Genomic DNA, 19,883 nt, shown 5'->3' on the forward strand with positions numbered 1-19,883 from the left:
ACTTAGAACTACTTAAACCTAACTAACCTACACACATCACACACATCCATGCCCGAGGCAGGATTCGAACCTGCGACGGAAGCAGTCGCGCGGTTCCGGACTGAGCGCCTAGAACCGCGAGACCACCGCGGCCGGCCAGTGCCTGAGGATCCAAATCATAATGCTACACCGTCACATGATAGTATTAAGCATTATTATCTGGATTTGTCCACATGCATTTATGGATTATGCCATCCAGTCATAGAAGTGTGTAAGGTGAATCTGATATTTAAACAGTGTAAAACTTGATGTATTCGTATGTAAGCCGGTGTCAGACATGTGCTTGAAAATGATGCAATGTCGAAATTAGCTAATCTCACAAATTAAATAAAGGAAATTGATATAGAGCCTACAGCGGATCAGGTTTTCGTTTGTAAAAGAGAAGGTAATTGGACGCCAGAGTCTCGAGCGAAGTCGACGACCTGGCTCGTCACAAACGTGTTCCATTTGATTCAGATCACAACTCTGGGCTGTCCTGTTAGTCTCAGGAATGTTAATGTCCACAAACCATTGGTTCTCAGATGATATTATGACATGGTGCATTGTTATGCCTACGCTCGATGGTAACGATACGAAGCTATTGCGACGGTATTGCTTGCCAAACACTCAAGATTCCAATAAATTATTACGTATTTTGTTACCTTTCTCCAGTCCATTACATTTCTACCAATATCCTCGATTAATAAAAATAAATATTGTTCAACAAAGATTACGCTTAACTAGTCTTTTCAGCATTGTGTCATACAGGATGTAACTAGCATAAAGGTAGATATTGTTATATGTGATACCTTAATGTGTGCACACATCAGTGTGTTCGTTGTTTTTTTCTGTGCGTCTAACAGTATTCCCGTAAAAACGTGTCATAATTTACTACCTAACGCTTTCTACACGGTCGTAACTGCACCGTTAAGTGGGCGACACCTGTCCGTATAGACGATCCATTTTGCGTTCAAGTGTCACTCTTCAGCACTTGACATGTTGTTCAGGGGAAAATAAGCATTAATGGCTTGCTCTTGCCGCATGTACTTGGAGCTACTAACCAACGTAAAGACATATTACTCTTAATGATTATAATTACGAGGGTAATTCCAAAAGTAAGGTCTCCTATTTTTTTTTATAAATACATAGACGTGTTTATTTCTAGAATGGTTTACATCTGTTTACAGCTTGAACATTTAGCTATTTTTCGACATAATCACCATTTCTTTCGATGCATTTTTGTAGACGCTGGGCCAGTTTTTGTATGCTCATGTCAGCTCCGCGGCTTTGGCGAAGAAGGATGCCGGCACTGGCGTGATTGTTGCTTGGTCTCAGGTGTAAATTGGTGTGCCCAGTTTTGGTCACCCGTGACAACTGAGTCCAGAAATTTGTCATGTTGGGCTGCAAGGCGGTGAAGAAATGCCCTGGAAGCATCAACTCTTTGCCGCATGTGGTCCTCAGTCAGCATTAGTGGCACCCATCTTGCGCACACCTTCCGGTAGTTCAATGTCTCGGTTAAATTCCTGTGAGCGGTGCTTCGGGAAACCTCAGCAACCAACGCGCAGAGATCATCCAGAGTGATCCGTCGATCTTCACGCATGCTGTGCTCAACCTTCAACACTGTCTCCTCAGAAACTGACGGTCTTCCGCTCTTTTGTTCGTAGTGAATTTCGGTCCGACCAGCTGCAAACTCTCTTCACCACTCACGAACATTTTTGACATCCATGCACGACTCGCCATACACTTCCGTCAATTGGCGATGGATATCAATCGGCACAGTGCCCTTTGCTTTCAAAAACCGAGTAACTGCGCGCAATTAGCACTTTGCGGTAACATCCAACGGGAGCTCCATTTTCAACAGCTGCCTAGACAAGACTGAGCATCTCAGTGCGGCGTGCGCATGTTTACACAAAGTGCGTGAAGCACTAACAGTGTGACCAACTGCCACACAAACAGAGTACTGTACTTATAAAAAAAAATAGGATACCTTGCTGTTGGGATTAGCCTCGTATTAGTCTGCAGATAAAGTAAATCTGTCTCTTAAACTAACATACGACTGGGAGAGCGGTGTACTGACCACATGCCCTTCCATATCCGCATCCAGTGACGCCTGTGGGCTGAGGATGACGCGTGTGGCCTGAGGATGACACGGAGGTCGGTCGGTACCGTTGGGCTTTTAAATAAAGTAAATTCTGATGTAATGTTGTTCAGTAAACAGTACCTAGTCACCAATAAAAATATCTGCACTTAATACCAGTTACACCCTGTATAAGATATTTAATGTGTGGGTATGATTATTAAATACGAAAGAAATGTTAGGAAAATGTTACTTAAATCGTTATCGTCAGGTGCTGGCTTTCTGAAAACATTGTTTATTGTGCATGAAATTAAGTCACTCTTTATTATGCGAGAGCATTGGTCTATTCAGTCCTTAGTGAAGCAGTCAGAGAGGAAAGGGTAACGGGTGTAAAATATCGCTCAGCAAATTAGTTTCACTTAAAAATGGAGAAAAGCGTTGTGTAACTGTGGGTATAAGTACACAAGGAAGTCGTGTGTTTATGTTTGAAGACTGTCCTTTGCCTCGATGCGGCTTCGTTCGTTGCTTCATGACGGAAGCATGAAAGGTGGAGTGAAAGCTACGATCTTAATGCCCCTCTCACGTTCTGGTCATTTGATGGGCCGCTCTCCGTCCAGTTTCAGACAGTACGGGCATCATAAATGACGAAACGGCAGACAATCACCTGATTCGCGTGATTCGGAGAGCTAATTCTATTTTTCTTCCTCCTCGTGAACTGGGTCCTATCACTTATCGTCTTGTCCTTCAGGTATCCAGCCTATAGTAGCATTTCTGCACACAGCATGACAAATTATGATTGTGACAGCGTTCTGTTTGCCTTCATTCAGACTACGTTACGATCGTACACTACCTGATCAAAAGTATCGGGCATCCCTATGGAATGCGGACTTGGTCGCTGGATGTACGATGGGTGAACCCACCAGTGTAAATGAAAGCGGAAAGTACAGGGTTTCACAAATTCGTTGTACAAAAGCAACCTTTAATTGTGAAACCCTCCTTGCACCGTTAGTTTCCGACGTTCCCGCTAGATTGTGGTTTGTAAGAATGAGTTATTCCACCAGTCATCATGGAGACTATAACAGTACAAAGTGGGCACAGAGTTGTTTATGGTTTCTTGACTACAAATCCGATACAACAGTTCAGAGATATTATAGGATATATGTTCCGCCTTTTTGTAAACACGCGTTTTTTTCTTTTTACCCCAACATATTTCAGCACTTCTGTGCCCTCATCGGTGGGTTTTTGTTTATTAAAAACTGCAGAAAGTGAACATATTTTGGGTTGTAACTGATCGAAAGAAGTGAGGCCTAAAGAAAGTTTTTGTCCGTTTTGCTTCTCATGACGCGTATTTCCTGCAGATGATTAAGAAATGATCTGTAATTGAACTTCTTTGAACATGTTTTTATAATGTCAATAACTGTTTAACCCAGGCTTTCTTGAAGACATTTCTTCATTACGTATCGTCTTTCTGATCTATACAAAGTGATATTTTCCACCGTGTACGAATTACAGGGATCGATCGCTGAGAGGATACGGAACAAAAGAAAGGTCTAATGAACTTATGTCCGGAAATGTATAGTTTCCATACTACATACCATTTATTCAATCATACTTCGTTACACAGACTACGGTCTACTACGCGCTGTACCGTACAGCCACAGTTACAGTATGCATGGTTTCCTCCTAGAGGGTGGTACTGTTCCCCGTACGTCACGGGTTCGATTCCAGGCGGGGTCAGGAATTTTCTATGCCTCGTGATGACTGGGTGTTGTGTGCTGTCCTTGGGTTAGTTAGGGGACTGATGACCTTTGATGTTAAGTCCCATAGTGCTCAGAGCCATTTGAACCATCCTCGTACGTCATGTCCTGGCATCCTCTCCTGCCATGTTGTTGTTGTGGTCTTCAGTCCAGGGACTGGTTTGATGCAGCTCTCCATGCTACTTATCCTGTGCAAGGTTCTTCATCTCCCAGTACCTACTGCAACCTACATTCTTCTGAATCTACTTAGTGTATTCATCTCTTGGTCTCCCTCTACGATTTTCACCCTCCACGCTGCCCACCAATACTAAATTGGTGACCCCTTGATGCCTCAGAATATGTCCTACCAAGCGATCCCTTCCTCTAGTTGTGCCACAAATTTATCTTCTCCCCAATTCTGTTCAATACCTCCTCATTAGCGATGTGATCTACCCATCTAATCTTCAGCATTCTTTTGTAGCATCTCCTGCCATGTCGGCAAGATCTTGCCATAGTAATTGGTTATGTTGAGTCCGAGTCACTTCTCTTGCCGACTCACCTTGTAGTGGATGTGATGCAGCGTTGTACGCCATGGTTCCGTATTTGTACCGAGAGCTTGCCGACATGGTGTTTACTTACGGAAAGCAAATGGTACGGTTCGGCGAGCAGCAAGGTTGTATCAGGACACCTATCCCCGCCGACAACAACCACAGCATTCGGTGTTTGCAACAGTGTTTCAAATGGCTCTGAGCACTATAGGACTTAGCTTCTTAGGTCATCAGTCCCCTAGAACTTAGAACTGCTTAAACCTAACTAACCTAAGGACATCACACACATCCATGCCCGAGGTAGGATGCGAACCTGCGACCGTAGCGGTCACGCGGTTCCAGACTGTAGCGCCTAGAACCGCTCGGTCACTCAGCCCGGCCGCAACAGTGTTTCGCCGTTTTTTTAGATAGGGGCCGTTCAGAGACCAGGAAATAATAAAGGACGTACCCGAAATGTTCGGACACCAGGCTTGGAGAAAATGTGATTAATACTGTGGAAGGCGACCGCCGTGTCAGCCGTGTCAGTACCAAGCAATAGAGCCTCCAGTACAGAGTGTGCCAGATGACCGTGTGGAACATTCTCCATGACAATTGTTACTACCCCTATCACCTACAGCGTGTGCAGGGTTTACTACCAACAGACTCCACTTCGCGAGCAGTTTTGTCGGTGGTTTTTTCACCAGGCAGCCTCGATTCTGGGATTTATGTGATTCATTCTATTAGCAAATGAGGCCACCGTTACGCGAAGTCGTAACTTCAGCTTTCATGACAGTCATCTGTGGGACAGTATGCAGAACCCCCATGATACGGTGCCAGCCAATCATCAGCATCGGTGCAGCCGGAATGTGTGGGCCTGGATTACTGGCGACAGTATTTCTCCCACGTCGCCTAACAAACACGAGCTAGTTGCGCGACCGAGCGAGCTGGCACAGTGGTTAGCACTCTGGTTCCAACCCACGTCCGGCCATCCTGATTCTGGTTTTTCATTATTTCCCTAATTCATTGCCAGCCGGGGTGGCCGAGCGGTTCTAGGCGCTACAGTCTGGAACCGCACGACCGCTTCGGTAGAATCCTGCCTCGGGCATGGATGTGTGTGATGTCCTTGGGGTTAGTTAGGTATAAGTAGTTCTAAGTTCTAGGGGACTGATGACCTCAGAAGTTAAGTCCCTTGTGCTCAGAGCCATTTGAACCATTTTGAACCTGATTCATTTCAGGCAAATACCGGGATGGTTCCTTTGAAAGGACACGACCGACTTTATTCCCCATCCTTGCCTAATCCGGTGGGACAGATGGATTTGCCGTTTGGTCCCCTCGCCCCAAGTCAACCAACCAGCCAACAATCGGTGTTTCATGCTGGTTACTTTGCCTCCCCTGATGGAAGAAGTGCCATTGACGATTCGAAGGGTTATGTGGCTGTTACATGGTGGTGCTCCGGCCCACTTCGCCGTTAACGTCCGAACGCATCTCGATCGTGACTTCCCTGGTCGATGGATCGGACGAGTGGGTCCAGTTGCATGGCCTGCTCGTTCACCGGATCTCAACCCGTGCGATTTCTGGTTATGGGGCCACCTCAAAAGTATCGTGCATGCAGAGCCCTTTCCAGATGTGGAGACCCTGGAGCAGCCTATTCATGCTGCCTCTGACTGTTTGAGACCATTTTCAACACATTAAGTGTGGCTGTATGTTACTATGCATTTAAGACCGCAGCCTCTGTAATAATGTATGGTTGTATGAATAGCCTTTGGTGGACCATCCATTGCTGGGTGGTTCATTAGACCTTTTTTGATCCGTATCCTCTCATCGATATACGTCTTATACAGTCAGTGTAATTTAATGTGATACTGACCGTTTTAAAGGGCATGGAAGTTGTGGCTACTCAGCACATTCCTAAATAATTTGATTCTCATCAGGGTACCCTCCATTCAGAGGCTGTTGTATGCAGCGACTGTTATTGACTTGTAAATAATAGATTTCAACCATCAGCCGTCCTTTTGAAAATTTATTGGCAGATCTAGATTTCAGCTAGAAATTAGCCATTCTCAATGCACTATCATTTAGTATTCAATGAACGGTGGATGAAGCCCGACCAAGAGGCCTTACATGCATTGATCAAAAATGATAGTGCATTGGAAATGCCTAGTTTCTAGCTGAAATCTAGTTCTGCCAATAAAATTTCAAAAGGACTACTGATAGCTGAAATCTATCATTTAATTTGATTCTTTCTCTGTGAGAGTTAGTCGCAGCACCTATTCTGTCATACCTCGTTGCTTTATCTGGTGGTTTATGATAGTTTTTATGTTTAGAGTGTGCCTTCTATCTCTGCAGGGAAGGATGGGAACGCAGCATGCAAGCTCCTGACTTTGAGATGAACTACAATGAACTTGCGAAGAAATATAGTGACAGCTAGATTAAAGGAATTTCAAAGCCACTTCGTTGATACATGTCAGATAACATTGTTAGAGACATTCCGTGTTTTCCCATCTCCATTTGATGTCCTTGAATGAGAGTCTTGTTACTCATCTACGCTGCTCTGCTCTGGCGATATGCAGTGCTATTAACACTGTAAGATCATTAGTGTGCCTTCTACGTATCGTGTAACTTACGCACAGATTTGTAACCATGATGCTAGATTTACAACACATACATACTTTTAATGTGGTTCAAACACGTGTATTTCAGATTAATTAAAGTTTCATTCATTTTTAGCTACCCGGTATTTGGTTTAGCTTACAACAACACATAACGCTGCACTAACCCGAACATTGTTAATGAAGTAATATTGTATTTCTTAATCAGAACTGTATTGGAAAGTGGTATGGAGTTAGGACTTGATGATTGGTTACCCACTCTCTGTGAATGTCTAGTCTGAAAACAATGTATTGCCAAGTCTTTTTTAAAAGAAAATTTCGTTGTATTCAAAAATACTATGAGACACGATAATCTGGACATCTGTTACGTAAAAGGAAATCAGGCGTTTGACGGTACTGTTATAACGTTAACATTAAGTTGTCCACGTAAGAAAGTTATTTTTATAAAACCATAATGATTTTATGGCTTTCACTGCCCATGTTGACACGGTTCTAGCATCTTCGTGTGAGCATCTACATTCGAGATAATGCAATGTAATCACAGAAGCTTGAATTCAGTAATTGTGATATTATGATTATAAAAGCATATAATCACTTGAGGTGACCTAAAGCTTGCGCACACACTGATACGCAGACATAGTACAGAGTGATTATGCATTATTACATTATTACTGCAAAATTGTTCATAATATTTCGCAGTACATGTAAATTAACTTTACAATTTTTCTCTCTCAATTCTTTCAATTCGTCGTTCACTTAGTAGTAAATCAAGCAAAATGATATCCTAGGAGCTTGTAATTACAATGTAAACAGATAAATGAATCTTTTTTAAATAATAAATAGTTTATTAAAATTATGATTTTAAATCGCCAAAAAAAACTAATTTTGCTAATATTTTAAATAATTTTGTTAATAAAATGCCTCTTCTGCTTATTTGGTGAAGTTCAATGGCTTTAAAATGTTTACTAACAGTGTATTGTTAATTAATAACTAATAAATTTAATAAATAGCATAGAGAGATAATATTCGTGAATTTGTGCTATAAGCCATGTTAAAAATTATTGATAGTTAAACTTGAATATGTTATGGAAATGTTTTGATTACTTAATACGCTCAGATTATCACATATAATTTTATGATAGACAATTTTTTTTTATTTTCAGATAAACATGTCTTACTATTTTGGGAAGAGTATTTCAGAGACTGACAGTTAGTTGAATATTGCAAAAACAAGCAATTTGTTCATTTGATTTTCAGTTATTACCTCTATTTACACACTTTGGTTCTCTTTATTGCCATGTATTCCCCACATCTATTGTAACTTCTGAGCACCTTACCTGTATTATTCTGGTGAAAACTTTTTTGTTAGCATTAATTTGAGCCCTTTGAAATTTCTTTTCTTATACATCAGATTTCACATAGCCTTTTTATTTCTTAGCGATTTTTGTTTTCAATGAATGTTCATTGTGTGGAGCATTTTATAATTGCTGGGAACGAAGTAGTTATAACGAACTAGCAAATTGTAAATCAAATAATCCAAAGGTTTATTTTTTTGCTATCTGATTACCTGTCCTTGTCGTTTTAGCTGTCTCAAACTTTCAAACTTAAGAGATTTTTTTTTCTCTCACACAATATTTTTTCTGTAGATTAGTCATATGTGTACAAGTTTTGGCTGACATTCATTCAGTCATTCAAGACTGATGCTTGCTGACAGCCTTTCTTAAATCCACCACGATTCCTTAGGAATTATATGTCGTCGGGACTGTTATTTTACATGTCACCCCTTTCACAGATCTGCCCCACCCGTAAAGGTCTGAGGGGTACAGGGGCGTACTACGCCCAAGGTAAGACAAAAGTGTACGAAGTTCTGTCGGAATAGTTCTACCCAGTCCAGGGATATGTTAACCTGTCCAACTATACGCACACATTGGTGTACAAAATCTCAAGAACGAAAATAACTTTTGCATGATGTGACACCACCAAGTAACATAGCTCGATGAAATTTTGGCCGTACATGGAAAGATCTTCTACAGTACAGTACAGAATGTAAGTGGAACGAATACACAATGAACTAAACTAAAACTACACTCCTTCCGAACAAGCAATGAAGGCCCAATGGTACCAACCGACCGACGTGTCATCCTCAGCCCACAGGCGTCACTGGATGCGGATATGGAGGAGTATGTGTTCAGCACACCGCTCTCCCGGGCCGTATGTCTGTTGACGACCGGAGCCGCTTCTTCTCAATCAAGTAGCTCCTCAGTTTTGTCTCACAAAGGCTGAGTGCACCCCGCTTGCCAACGGCGCTCAGCACACCTGATGGTCACCCATCCAAGTGCTAGTCCAGCCCGACATCGCTTAACTTCGGTGATCTGACGGGAACCGGTATTACCACTGAAATACGAACTGAAATACAAACGAAATACGCAAAAATGACACTTTGATTCAAAGACAGTAATTACAATGAAGTCACCGCGATTTATGATGGTCGCCTGGACATTACAAAGTTGGGACACGTTATGGTGTGTGATACCCTGCACGGCAGAGCATGTTCTGCAACGTGATCCCATGATGGGCACAACGTTTGTAAGGACTTCTTGTGGATGGTCGTTGGCGCATGTGGGTGTACTGCAGTACACCCCCAACGCATCCCCCACGTGCTAGATGGGATTAAGGTCGCGGGAGCGAGCAAGCCTGAAGATGAGGCAATGAAGCGTCGAAACTGGTAGCGACAAAATAAAATAAAATCATAAGGACGGCTGTAGATGCTTTTATTTGTCACGATAGTGAACGGCCGTTGTGCCAGAGACGTCCTGCTAAAAGGATGGACATACAAAAGCTAAGCTGTACTTGTACACTTCGTCCTTCTTCCACTTTCCCGATGATTCTTCCCCCTGTGAAGTCATCCAAATGCAGTCTCCGGGACTCGTTTCAATCAAAAACACCGCCACTGTGCACTGTAACCGCTCGTGGATTGACACGCAGTGTCTTTTCCCGTTCCTTCAGCAGCATCCTGTTGCCGGGTCAGCTCCATTTGGTACTATAGTCACAGTGATCTCACATAATTTGACATCCAGCTACCTGCACGTCTGGAAGACCTCTGGCAACGTACCCACGAACTTTCATTCATTTCCGCCGAGTTGTTAATATGTTATGTTACTAGTTTACTTATCTCGTCCGTAAGTTTCGCATAGCAGCATACGGGGTGATCCACGAAGGTATGCAAATATTTTAATATGTTATTCTACAAGTAAAACTAAAGAAAAAAGTTCATATAAACCTAAGTCCGAAAATGTTTAGTTACGGAGTTACGGCTAGTAGAAGTTTTGCCTCAAGTTTAGCAACAAATTCGCTTCGCCGTGTACTGGTACCCGGGCTACGTTGAACAGCATCCAAAATATCATCATCATCGTCTTCATGCATCGAGCGCTCGTACTGATTATAAACGTTTCTCCAGTAACAATCGAAATAATCATGCATTCGGAACCCTGCGAGTTGCATAACGTACGCGATATTCGTTAACTGCAGCCATAGCATTACTATCACATTTGCCGTAAATATACACCATACCGGCGTATTCCTCTGTCGTAAATTTGAAAGGCATCCCTATTTCATTAATAATCTTCTTCTTCTTCTTCTTCTTCTTTCGAATAACCCATTTGGAGGGTACGTTGAATCAACTTTGGCTACTCTCCATTGTATTAGATTTCCTCAGTTTCCAAATTTCCTTCATCCTTTTAGAGTGTTGTTCCCTTTCTTCTTGAGTCCACTTTCGTCTAGTTATTTTCTTTCTCTCCTGAAATTCTGCCTTTTGAACTGCCTTTCTGAAATGTGTTCTGTTTTCTATTGTGTCTATTGTAACTCCAGCATTTTCAATGTCCTTTTCAGTCTCTATGAACTTTGCTGGCTTGGATTTGTAGCTATTGAGTAATGTGAATATCCGCTTGGTTAGTCTGTTGTTATCCATTCTGAATATATGTTCAAAAAACTGTAGTCTCCTCTTCCTCATTACATCAGTTAGTTTCTCCGTTTTCAGATATAGCTCTCTGTTTGGTCTGAACCTGTATTCAGCATTATCGTTTCTTTTAGCTCCCAGTATTTTCCTTAAAATTCTTCTTTCAACCTTCTCTACTTTCTCAAGATCTCCATTTCTTGTTGGTTTAAGTGTTTCTGCCGCATAGAGAGCCTCAGGTCTGGCCACTGTTTGGTAGTGTCTTAATTTCGTGTTCCAGGACAAGGATTTTTTATTATAAACGTTTTTGGTCATATGAAACACACTTTCCATTTTGTGCATTCTAGTTTCTATAGCTATCTTTTCTTTGGCATTGTATGTAATCCACTCTCCTGGGTATTTAAAGGAATCTGTTTTGTGTATTGTGTTGTTGTCAACTGCAATATTTTGAGGAGCATCACAGATGTTTGTCATAAACTTTGTTTTTTTCATAGGATATTTGTAGTCCTACTTAGGCTGCTTGTTTTTGTAGTTCTCTTATTTGTTCTTGGGCATTGTCTAGTGAATCTGTAATCTATAAACTAGAAAAGTTACTATGTGGTTTCACTTAAATACCATGTTGTTTTTATGTTCTTTCACTGAACAGTACAGTAAACTAACTCGTTTCTAGGTTGGAAACGACTGGAACAATTCACTAACGGTTGCCAACAATGACATAAACGTTTCTACATTCTTAATGGAAAGTAAACGAATTTACTTGTGTAATAGTCTTTGCTTCTCTGGATGTTCTGGAAAACTACTGCAGATACACGTTTGCGACATGTTTTATTAGATTCACCAGACCAATAACAACAAAATAAATGGAAATTGTGCTTTACATTAACCTCGTACAGTTTTGCGATGCCTTCATATTAGCGAACTTTTTAAATTTCAGGCAAAATCTTTTATTAGCCGTAACTACGTAACTCATTTGCGGACCTCTGTTTATATGAACTTTTTTCTTTAGTTGTACTTGTAGAATAACATATTAAAATATTTGCATATCTTCGCGAATCACCCTGTATAGTAACAGAAATCTTCCTGTTGTACTGAAATGATAGTATGAATAAGTTTTGTTTTATTCTTTTTTTCTCGTGACAGTTCACTTTCTGCTGGGATGATGATTACATGATGGCATTCTTTCATCGGTAGATATTTTATTGCGATGACATAGACAAGTTATTTATTAGGTGAGTGGCCGCTGCTGGCAGCAGATAATTTACTGGTGCTGATTTTCCTATTTCCAGACTCAGAACAGCCCTGTATCTCGCCAGTTCTCGGTCAGCTCGTGCCTCTTCGCTCCCCATCCGTCGAGCGTTCGCAAGGAGCTGAAACGGTCGCGGAGCACGGAAGAAAACTATGTAAGAACGTGCTGCTTATAGATTTCCTCTGCTTTAAAATAACATACACGCATGTGCTGGTTGGAACTGTGGGGGATTCTACACAGCAAGACAGGCTAACATACGATGTACATAATTACCGACAGCAGTCAGGTACTTTCATAAAAACATCTCAGAGAATAATTTGGTGTCGAAACTGGTGAATGTAATCTAAGTTCTTGTAACGTCGCTGCACGATCACCAAGAGTTTTTCACATTGAGTTTAGACTGCTTCAGAGCTCAACTTACCGATTTAGAAAACATTTCAGTTACACTTAACCAACTGGAAAAATAATGTTCCAACAATTTAAAAAAAACTATAGAAATTAACAAATTATTGATGTCTTGAATCGCACTTGACACCTGAGACTGAAAATAGCGGTATGCTTGCCAAGCCTTATGCGTTCTATTTTGATTACAAGAACGTCGCTAGTGACATGAAAGCTATACTCAGTTGCGTGCAGTACCTCATGGTTTGAAGTATGATATACTTAAATAAATGTGAGAAACTATGATTGTACGTTCGCGATTAAAAGCGTGCCTCAAGTCATTAGCGATGTGTATTCCCAACAAACAGTTATGGCGTTACAAGCAGTATTTTCAGTAATACAGAAAATCACGTTTTCTTAAACAGCTCACAGAAAAAGAGGCGGCTGAAACACTTTGAATGTTACCTACCCAACGAGCTACACGTACAGGAAGACCAAATGCCAACAAACTTTTCTTTTTTTTTCGCAAGTGAAGCACACAAGAATTTACCTCATCATGAAAAGAAACTATGAGAAAGACAGTGGTTACAAATTCGTTATTTTCTTATCCGGAACAGTTACGCACGGCTACGGGTAGATGACACGTCAGCACTGTTTTCAACAAACGGAACTTGATATTCCTTGCTGTGGCTTCTGCGTAGCATGCTACTCGAAGAAAACTGAATGGCTTCGGCTAGCACGACACCGCTACTTTGCACTGAGAATTGCTTCCTACTGAAGAGACAACTGTAAACGTTTATTTAACGCAGACAGTGACACTTTCATTCGTAGAACATAAGGCACCCGTGCAGAAAGTCGAAGCGGAATATTAGTCTGCACCACGCACATGTGTAGCAGCGGCGACGGAAGACACGCTACTCATTCTTTCTGGGGAACCACTAGTGTGCAAAAGGTTCGCTATGTACAAAAGTGTAGACAAATGGAACTAAAATAAAAACAACAGAACGTTAGCTGAGGGTTCAGATGAAACTTTAGTGTGGTGATATTGTTGCCTATTTTACTAACTACAGAATTCTACCCCCCCCCCCCTTCCTCAACATGGCCGAAACAACTGCAGCTCATCAAATCGTACAAACCACCAATTTCTTTTCTAAAGATGGCTCATTATAATTTCCCGTATTTTATGTCTGCTAAGTTAGTTCCAGTTCTCAAGTTTTTAATGTGCTTGACAAATCATCTTTTTTTCTGATTTCATTTTTGTAATTTTCTAGCTTTATTTCTATAATTTTCTAAGTTAATTTTGGTAATATTCTAGTTTTATTTCTGTATTATTGTACGAGGGCTATTCAGAAAGTAGGGAATGTTTCCGTCTGTCGCCGCTAGGCGCGCGCCGATCGCGTAATTTTGTCATGTGCGTACTCGGCAGCTCAGTTGTCATCCATCCGTGACAGCGGAACGTCTATGTGCGTCTGGTTTCTTCGATATTCGAATTTGAAATGTGCGCTGCAATCGAAAATCCCACCATTGTGAGGTGCGGCCTGTGATACGGTTTTTGTTGGCAAAAAACCTAAAACCCATAGAAATTTATCGTGAACTGTGCCAAGTGTACAGAAACAATGTAGTGAGTGAATGTTCCGTCCGGAAATGGTGCATTCGGTTTAAAAATGGCCGAATCTACGTTCATGATGAAGAGAAAGTGTACGCCCGAGCATTGTGACTCACGATCTTGTCGCTAAAGTTGATGAAACGATTCACAATAAAGGGGCTTTCGCTTTCTTTTCCACATGTTTCACAAACTTTGTCGTTTGAAACGTCACTCAAAAGCCAAGCTACCACAAATGGGTGCCCAAAATGTTTACAGAGCACCATAAAGAACAACGAATGGGGGCAACGTTGACATTTCTGGAGGCCTACTACAAACATGGTGATTCATTACTGGATCGAATCGTAACCGGTGACGAGTCTTGAGTGAAACACGTTGATTGCGAGACAAAATTACAGTCCATAGAGTGGGGGCACACAAGGTTCCCCCATAAACCAAGAAAATGTCTGCAAACCTTGTCAGCAAGGAAGTTGATGGCGACAGTGTTTTCGGATAGGCAAGATGTGCTTCTTATTGATTTTCTCGAACGTGGAGCAACCATAAATTCTGCCCGGTACTGCACAGCCTCAGAAGAGCAGTTCAAAACAAACACCGAGGAAAGCTGACGTTCAGAATTTTGTTTCTGCACGACAGTTACCGATCTCACACGACAGACCGCACTAAAGAACTCCTTAATTCATTCAAATGGGAAATTTTACCTCATCCATCCTATAGCCCCAATCTTGCACCCAAGATGAAGAACTAGCTGGCAACGCAGCGCTTTCGTGACGACGCAGAACTCCAGGCGGGCGTGACTCATTGGCTGAAGTCTCAGGCGGCAAAATTTTACGACGAAGGTCTTTCAAAGCTTGTCCACCGCTATGATAAGTGCCTCAGTGTGTTTGGTGACTATGTGGAAAAGTAGTATGCCAGACGCTCTTTCAGTTGTGTATAATAAAATGTAATTCTTGTTCTTAGTTTTCCTTAATGCCAAAACGTTCCCTACTTTGTGAATAGCCCTCGTATTTATATTTTCCACTTTTCTTTCTTCCAGCTTTTTCGATATTTCGATTACACGGTTAATATGTAACTTCCACAGCTTTCACAGATTTCATACATAAAATCAGCATCTCCTAAAGAGATACTCTAATGGAAAAGAACTTTATACCACTGGTTGAGGAAATTACAAAATAGACAAAAAAATGAAATGATCATGTGGCATTGATGGTCCGGAGGCCCCATCTGGGGGAAATTCGAATGCCAGATTGCAAGTCTTATTTCAAGTGGCGCCACATTGGGCAACTTGGGTGTCGGCGATGATGAAATGATGATGAGGACAACACGATTCCACGAGCGGAAAAAATCTCCAAAGCGGCCGGCAATCAAACCCTGGCCCAATGCTTGGTAGGCAAACACGTGGATTTAGATTGACTTTCTGTCGACGTCGAGATCGTTAGAGACAACGCTAGTTTAGTCGGAGAATGATTGGGAGAGCTATTGAGCAAGGTGGGACAATATTTATGGCACTGGATGCACGTTTCGAAAGAAGAAAGGAAGACAGTGGTTTAAATTTCCATAATCTCGAGCTCATTAAAGAATATTCCCAGGTGGAGGAGACCTCGCCTTTAGGGTAGTGTTTTGTACATTGAAACAGTTTTCACACTTCTGCGTCTAGCCAGACCTGTAATTGAAGGGTAATTTCTTTCAGTTTTAAACGATAGCATTCACTTTTCATGTGCTGCGGTCTACTTCTATGATCTCAAAAATTACTCCTGAAGACTTAAGATTTTTCCAATTGCTTAAAAGAGTTCTGAAATACAAAAGAGTTCCAGTCGAGAAAAATCTTGTAAATACTGTTATTTGATGGTCTGTCTGTTACATATTAGAATACTACACACCACTAACCACGCTAACCAGTCTTTTTTTTGTGTCATCATTCCGGTTTTCTGTGCCCCGCAACGAATTCTTCTCTTGTGTCAAATAGTAGCAATCGCAACCTACATCTTCAGTTATTTGCTGGATCTCTCCTGATCTCTGCCTACGTGTGTAGCTTTACCTTCTACAGTTCTCCCTAGTACCATGGAAGTTCTTTCCTGTTGTCTTAGCAAATGTCCTATCGTCCTGTCGCTTCTCCTTCTCACTGTATGAGTGTATGCGTAGAACTTCCTCATTTCTTACCTTACCAGTCCTCCCGATTTTCAAGATTCGTCTACAGCGCCACATCTCAAGTGCTTCGATTCTCTTCAGTTCCATTTATCCCGCCGTTAGTGTTTCGCCGCTACCCAATACTGTGCTTCAAACGTACGTTCTCAGAAATTTATAATCAGTAAGTGAAATCAAATTAAGGAGAAGTGTTATAAAAACCATTTGCAAGTTATACATTTGGAAATAAAAGATGCTTAAAACTAACACAAGTATTTATTTTCAATACTGATAAATTGTTAAGACATGAAAGAAACTCATTTAATTGGCAAATGTAACATGCTCCATTTTAGAAGAACTTCTTCTGTTTCAAGGTACGAGATGGCGAACCACTGACGAAGTGTGGCTTAACCATCCACACGTGATATAAGTAGCTTTAAAAACACATAGAATTTTGCTCACCAACACATTCTGTAACTCAAGAATTAACATTATCCTCAAATAGCTTTAATATATTATACAGCAATTAAATATGTAGCTCGTTCCAAAGGGAACCATCCCGGCGTTTGCCTGGAGCGATTTAGGCAAATCACGGAAAACATAAATCAGGATGGCTCGACGCGGTTTTGAATCATCCCCCTTCCGAAAGCGAGCTCACTTTGCTAAGCAATGCACCACCTCGGGCGATACCGACCAAGAATCATCGTATGTCCCTAAGGACACTATTATCAAGGTACAACAACACTTACCTACTTCCATAAAAACAATTTTTGAAACGATCTGACATACAGACACCTCATTGAAATGGCTATCTTTCTCGCTTGACCAGGTGAGGTTTTGAAGCTACTAATCATTATATGACGAACTAAAGTGAAATCTTGTGGGTGAATGGAAAAGATCGCAACGAGGATTACGAAATTCGAGGTTACAGGTGGAATAGGAGGAGGAAACCACGGTCCCTGATAATCAACGAGAAGATATTAATCTGGTGGAATTAAATTTTCCTTGAGACATACGAGTCTCAACTTTATCTACGATAATGATAGAAGCTGAAGAAATGAATTAAAATTTATGCCAGAGGTGGGACATGAACCGAGATCTCCTGCATATTGGGCGGTTGTGCTAGCCATTACATTACCTTAACCATTATAGCGCACGGACTACCCTAGTTCAGTGCTCTCCCTAGCACGAACTTCAGTTGACACCTTCAGCCCATTTTCCCCTTCTTAAATCGTCAGTATCACCGGGGCTATTCCAATACCAGAGAGGACCATAATGCCGATTTAAGAAGGAGAAAATAGGCTACAGGTGTCAACTGAAGTTCGTGTTAGGGAGAGCACTGAACCAAGGTAGGCTGTGCAACTTTATTAGTTATACCGCTGTGGTGGTGTAATGGCTAGCACATCTGCGTGGTAAGCAAAATACCACATTAAAGTCCTGGTTGTGGCACGTAGTTTAATTCGTTTCTTCACCTTCTGTCATCACTGCAGAGAAGATATTATGGCCACAAAAGCTAGCAAAAAAATGTTCAAATGTGTGTGAAATCTTATGGGACTTAAGTGCTAAGGTCATCAGTCCCTAAGCTTACACACTACTTAACCTAAATTATCCTAAGGACAAACACACACACCCATGCCCGAGGGAGGACTCGAACCTCCGCCAAGACCAGCCGCACAGCCCATGACAGATCGGCTATCCCGCGCGGCGGAAAGCTAGCAGACATTGCAACTAAAATGTTGTCTTGCGCTCCTCTACACCATTCTTCTGTTTCTTTATTCACCTCCCCTAGCGCAGAACCGCCAGGTAACTTGGCGTAACCTTTGACTCGTGGAAACTCTACGTAGACGAGGTCCACATGAAGGTCTGTGCCAGAATATCCATCGTATACCCAGTCCTCAACACATACAGTTCCCTTCCCTTCTCTGTAGGAGTGAATGTTTATCAGGCCCTTATACGGCTAGTAATGGAGTATGCATGCCCTGTCTGGGCACAGGTGGCAAAGCAGCACCTAGACAAACTCCAGAGGCTGCACAACCGCGCCCTCAGGAGAGCACTGCATCTACCCCTGGGATTGCCCACCGACGATCTGCATGCAGCAGCTGGAATCCCACTCCTGAAAGAGCGTTTCCAAGATCTGGCAAGGGCCTTCTATGAAGGCTCTTCCAGATCAGGAAACGCCCTCATCCATTCCCTAGGTCGGTATGACATGTACCGCGACAAGCACAAACACCTAATGACGATCTTCTATGACTAAGTTGAAGAGAAAATCCCCATGTCCAAAGCCGGCCGCGGTGGCCGTGCGGTTCTAGGCGCTACAGTCTGGAACCGCGTCACCGCTACGGTCGCAGGTTCGAATCCTACCTCGGGCATGGATGTGTGTGATGTCCTTAGGTTAGTTAGGTTTAAGTAGTTCTAAGTTCTAGGGGACTAATGACCTCAGAAGTTAAGTCCCATAGCGCTCAGAGGCATTTGAACCATTTTGAACCCATATCCAATCCCTAATCCTCCTCCCACCCCCATAATACAAATCATCTCGCCAACCTCAGGCAAATACCACACACACACAGAGAGAGAGAGAGAGAACATTCATCACATTACGCAGCCACCTAAAAAAAATGGCTCTGAGCACTATGGGACTTAAGATCGATGGGTATTAGTCCCCTAGAACTTAGAACTACTTAAACCTAACTAACCTAAGGACAGCACACAACACCCAGTCATCACGAGACAGAGAAAATCCCTGACCCCGCCGGGAATCGAACCCGGGAACCCGGGAGACACATAAAAATCACAGAATAATCACACACACAAGTAAACACGTGGAGTAAAAGCCGAAAGGCTACAAGCTCCCCAACAGCCCAACACACTTCCCCAAAGAGGGGAAAATATCAGATGAGAGTGAGAGTCTGTATTCACCTCTGCAGAGGACGATCTCCTCACTTCGCGAGCAGCTGACGTGCGTCATCCTTTTGTACGACAAGGGGCGCCATGACAGCGTAAACAATTACACAGTCACATATAGCTACTTTATCTGCCATTTTTCAATTTTATTGCTGAGTTTGTTACATTTACAAGCCTTTTTCTTAGGGGAGGAGGCGAAGAGGGGGGGGGGGAATTATCATTTCTTCAGCAATGGCTTATTAATCATCAGAGTTCAGCTATAAAAGTCAGATATCCATTTATCAATGCGTTTCTGCCTGACCCAGTGGCGCCAGTTTTTTTGCTGGCAGCCGTCACCATTCTTTCTGACCTCCCGCTTTACGGACGGCGATTTTCGAAGTCATTTCAATGACAGTGGCTAACGTATCAAAAGAACTTCAAGGTCTCTCAATCCCCTAGCGCCGGCCGCGGTGGCAGAGCGGTTCTAGGAGCTTCAGTCCGGAACCGCGCGACGGCTACTGTCGCAGGTTCAAATCCAGCCTCGGGCATGGATGTGTGTGATAGGTTAGTTAGGTTTAAGTAGTTCTAAGTTCAATGGGACTGATGACCTCAGATGCTGAGTCCCGTAGTGCTCAGAGGCATTTGAACCATTTGAATCCCCTAGCTCTGCAGTTGGCTTTTGCGTGGTGATCAGGAGGTTTGCTGAAAGTTGTTCATCAAAAGGAATATTTCT

The 19,883-nt window shown here is 42.3% G+C and overlaps 1 protein-coding gene across 2 annotated transcripts in view; it reads left to right on the top strand.

Moving 5' to 3' along the window:
- LOC126278963 (homeotic protein female sterile) overlaps positions 1 to 19,883 on the top strand; it is a 764,432-nt gene that overhangs the window by 93,180 nt on the left and 651,369 nt on the right. Inside the window, exon 3 of one of the 2 annotated variants that reach the window (XM_049979249.1) lies at positions 12,206 to 12,319. The exons of the other annotated variant lie outside the window; for it this stretch is intronic. Within the exon in view, the coding sequence (XP_049835206.1) occupies positions 12,206 to 12,319 (114 nt within the window). The remainder of the gene's footprint in view (positions 1 to 12,205; positions 12,320 to 19,883) is intronic. 2 annotated transcript variants of the gene reach the window in all.

The sequence above is a fragment of the Schistocerca gregaria genome, chromosome 6, assembly GCF_023897955.1.
Source record: "Schistocerca gregaria isolate iqSchGreg1 chromosome 6, iqSchGreg1.2, whole genome shotgun sequence".
Classification (NCBI taxonomy): domain Eukaryota; kingdom Metazoa; phylum Arthropoda; class Insecta; order Orthoptera; family Acrididae; genus Schistocerca; species Schistocerca gregaria.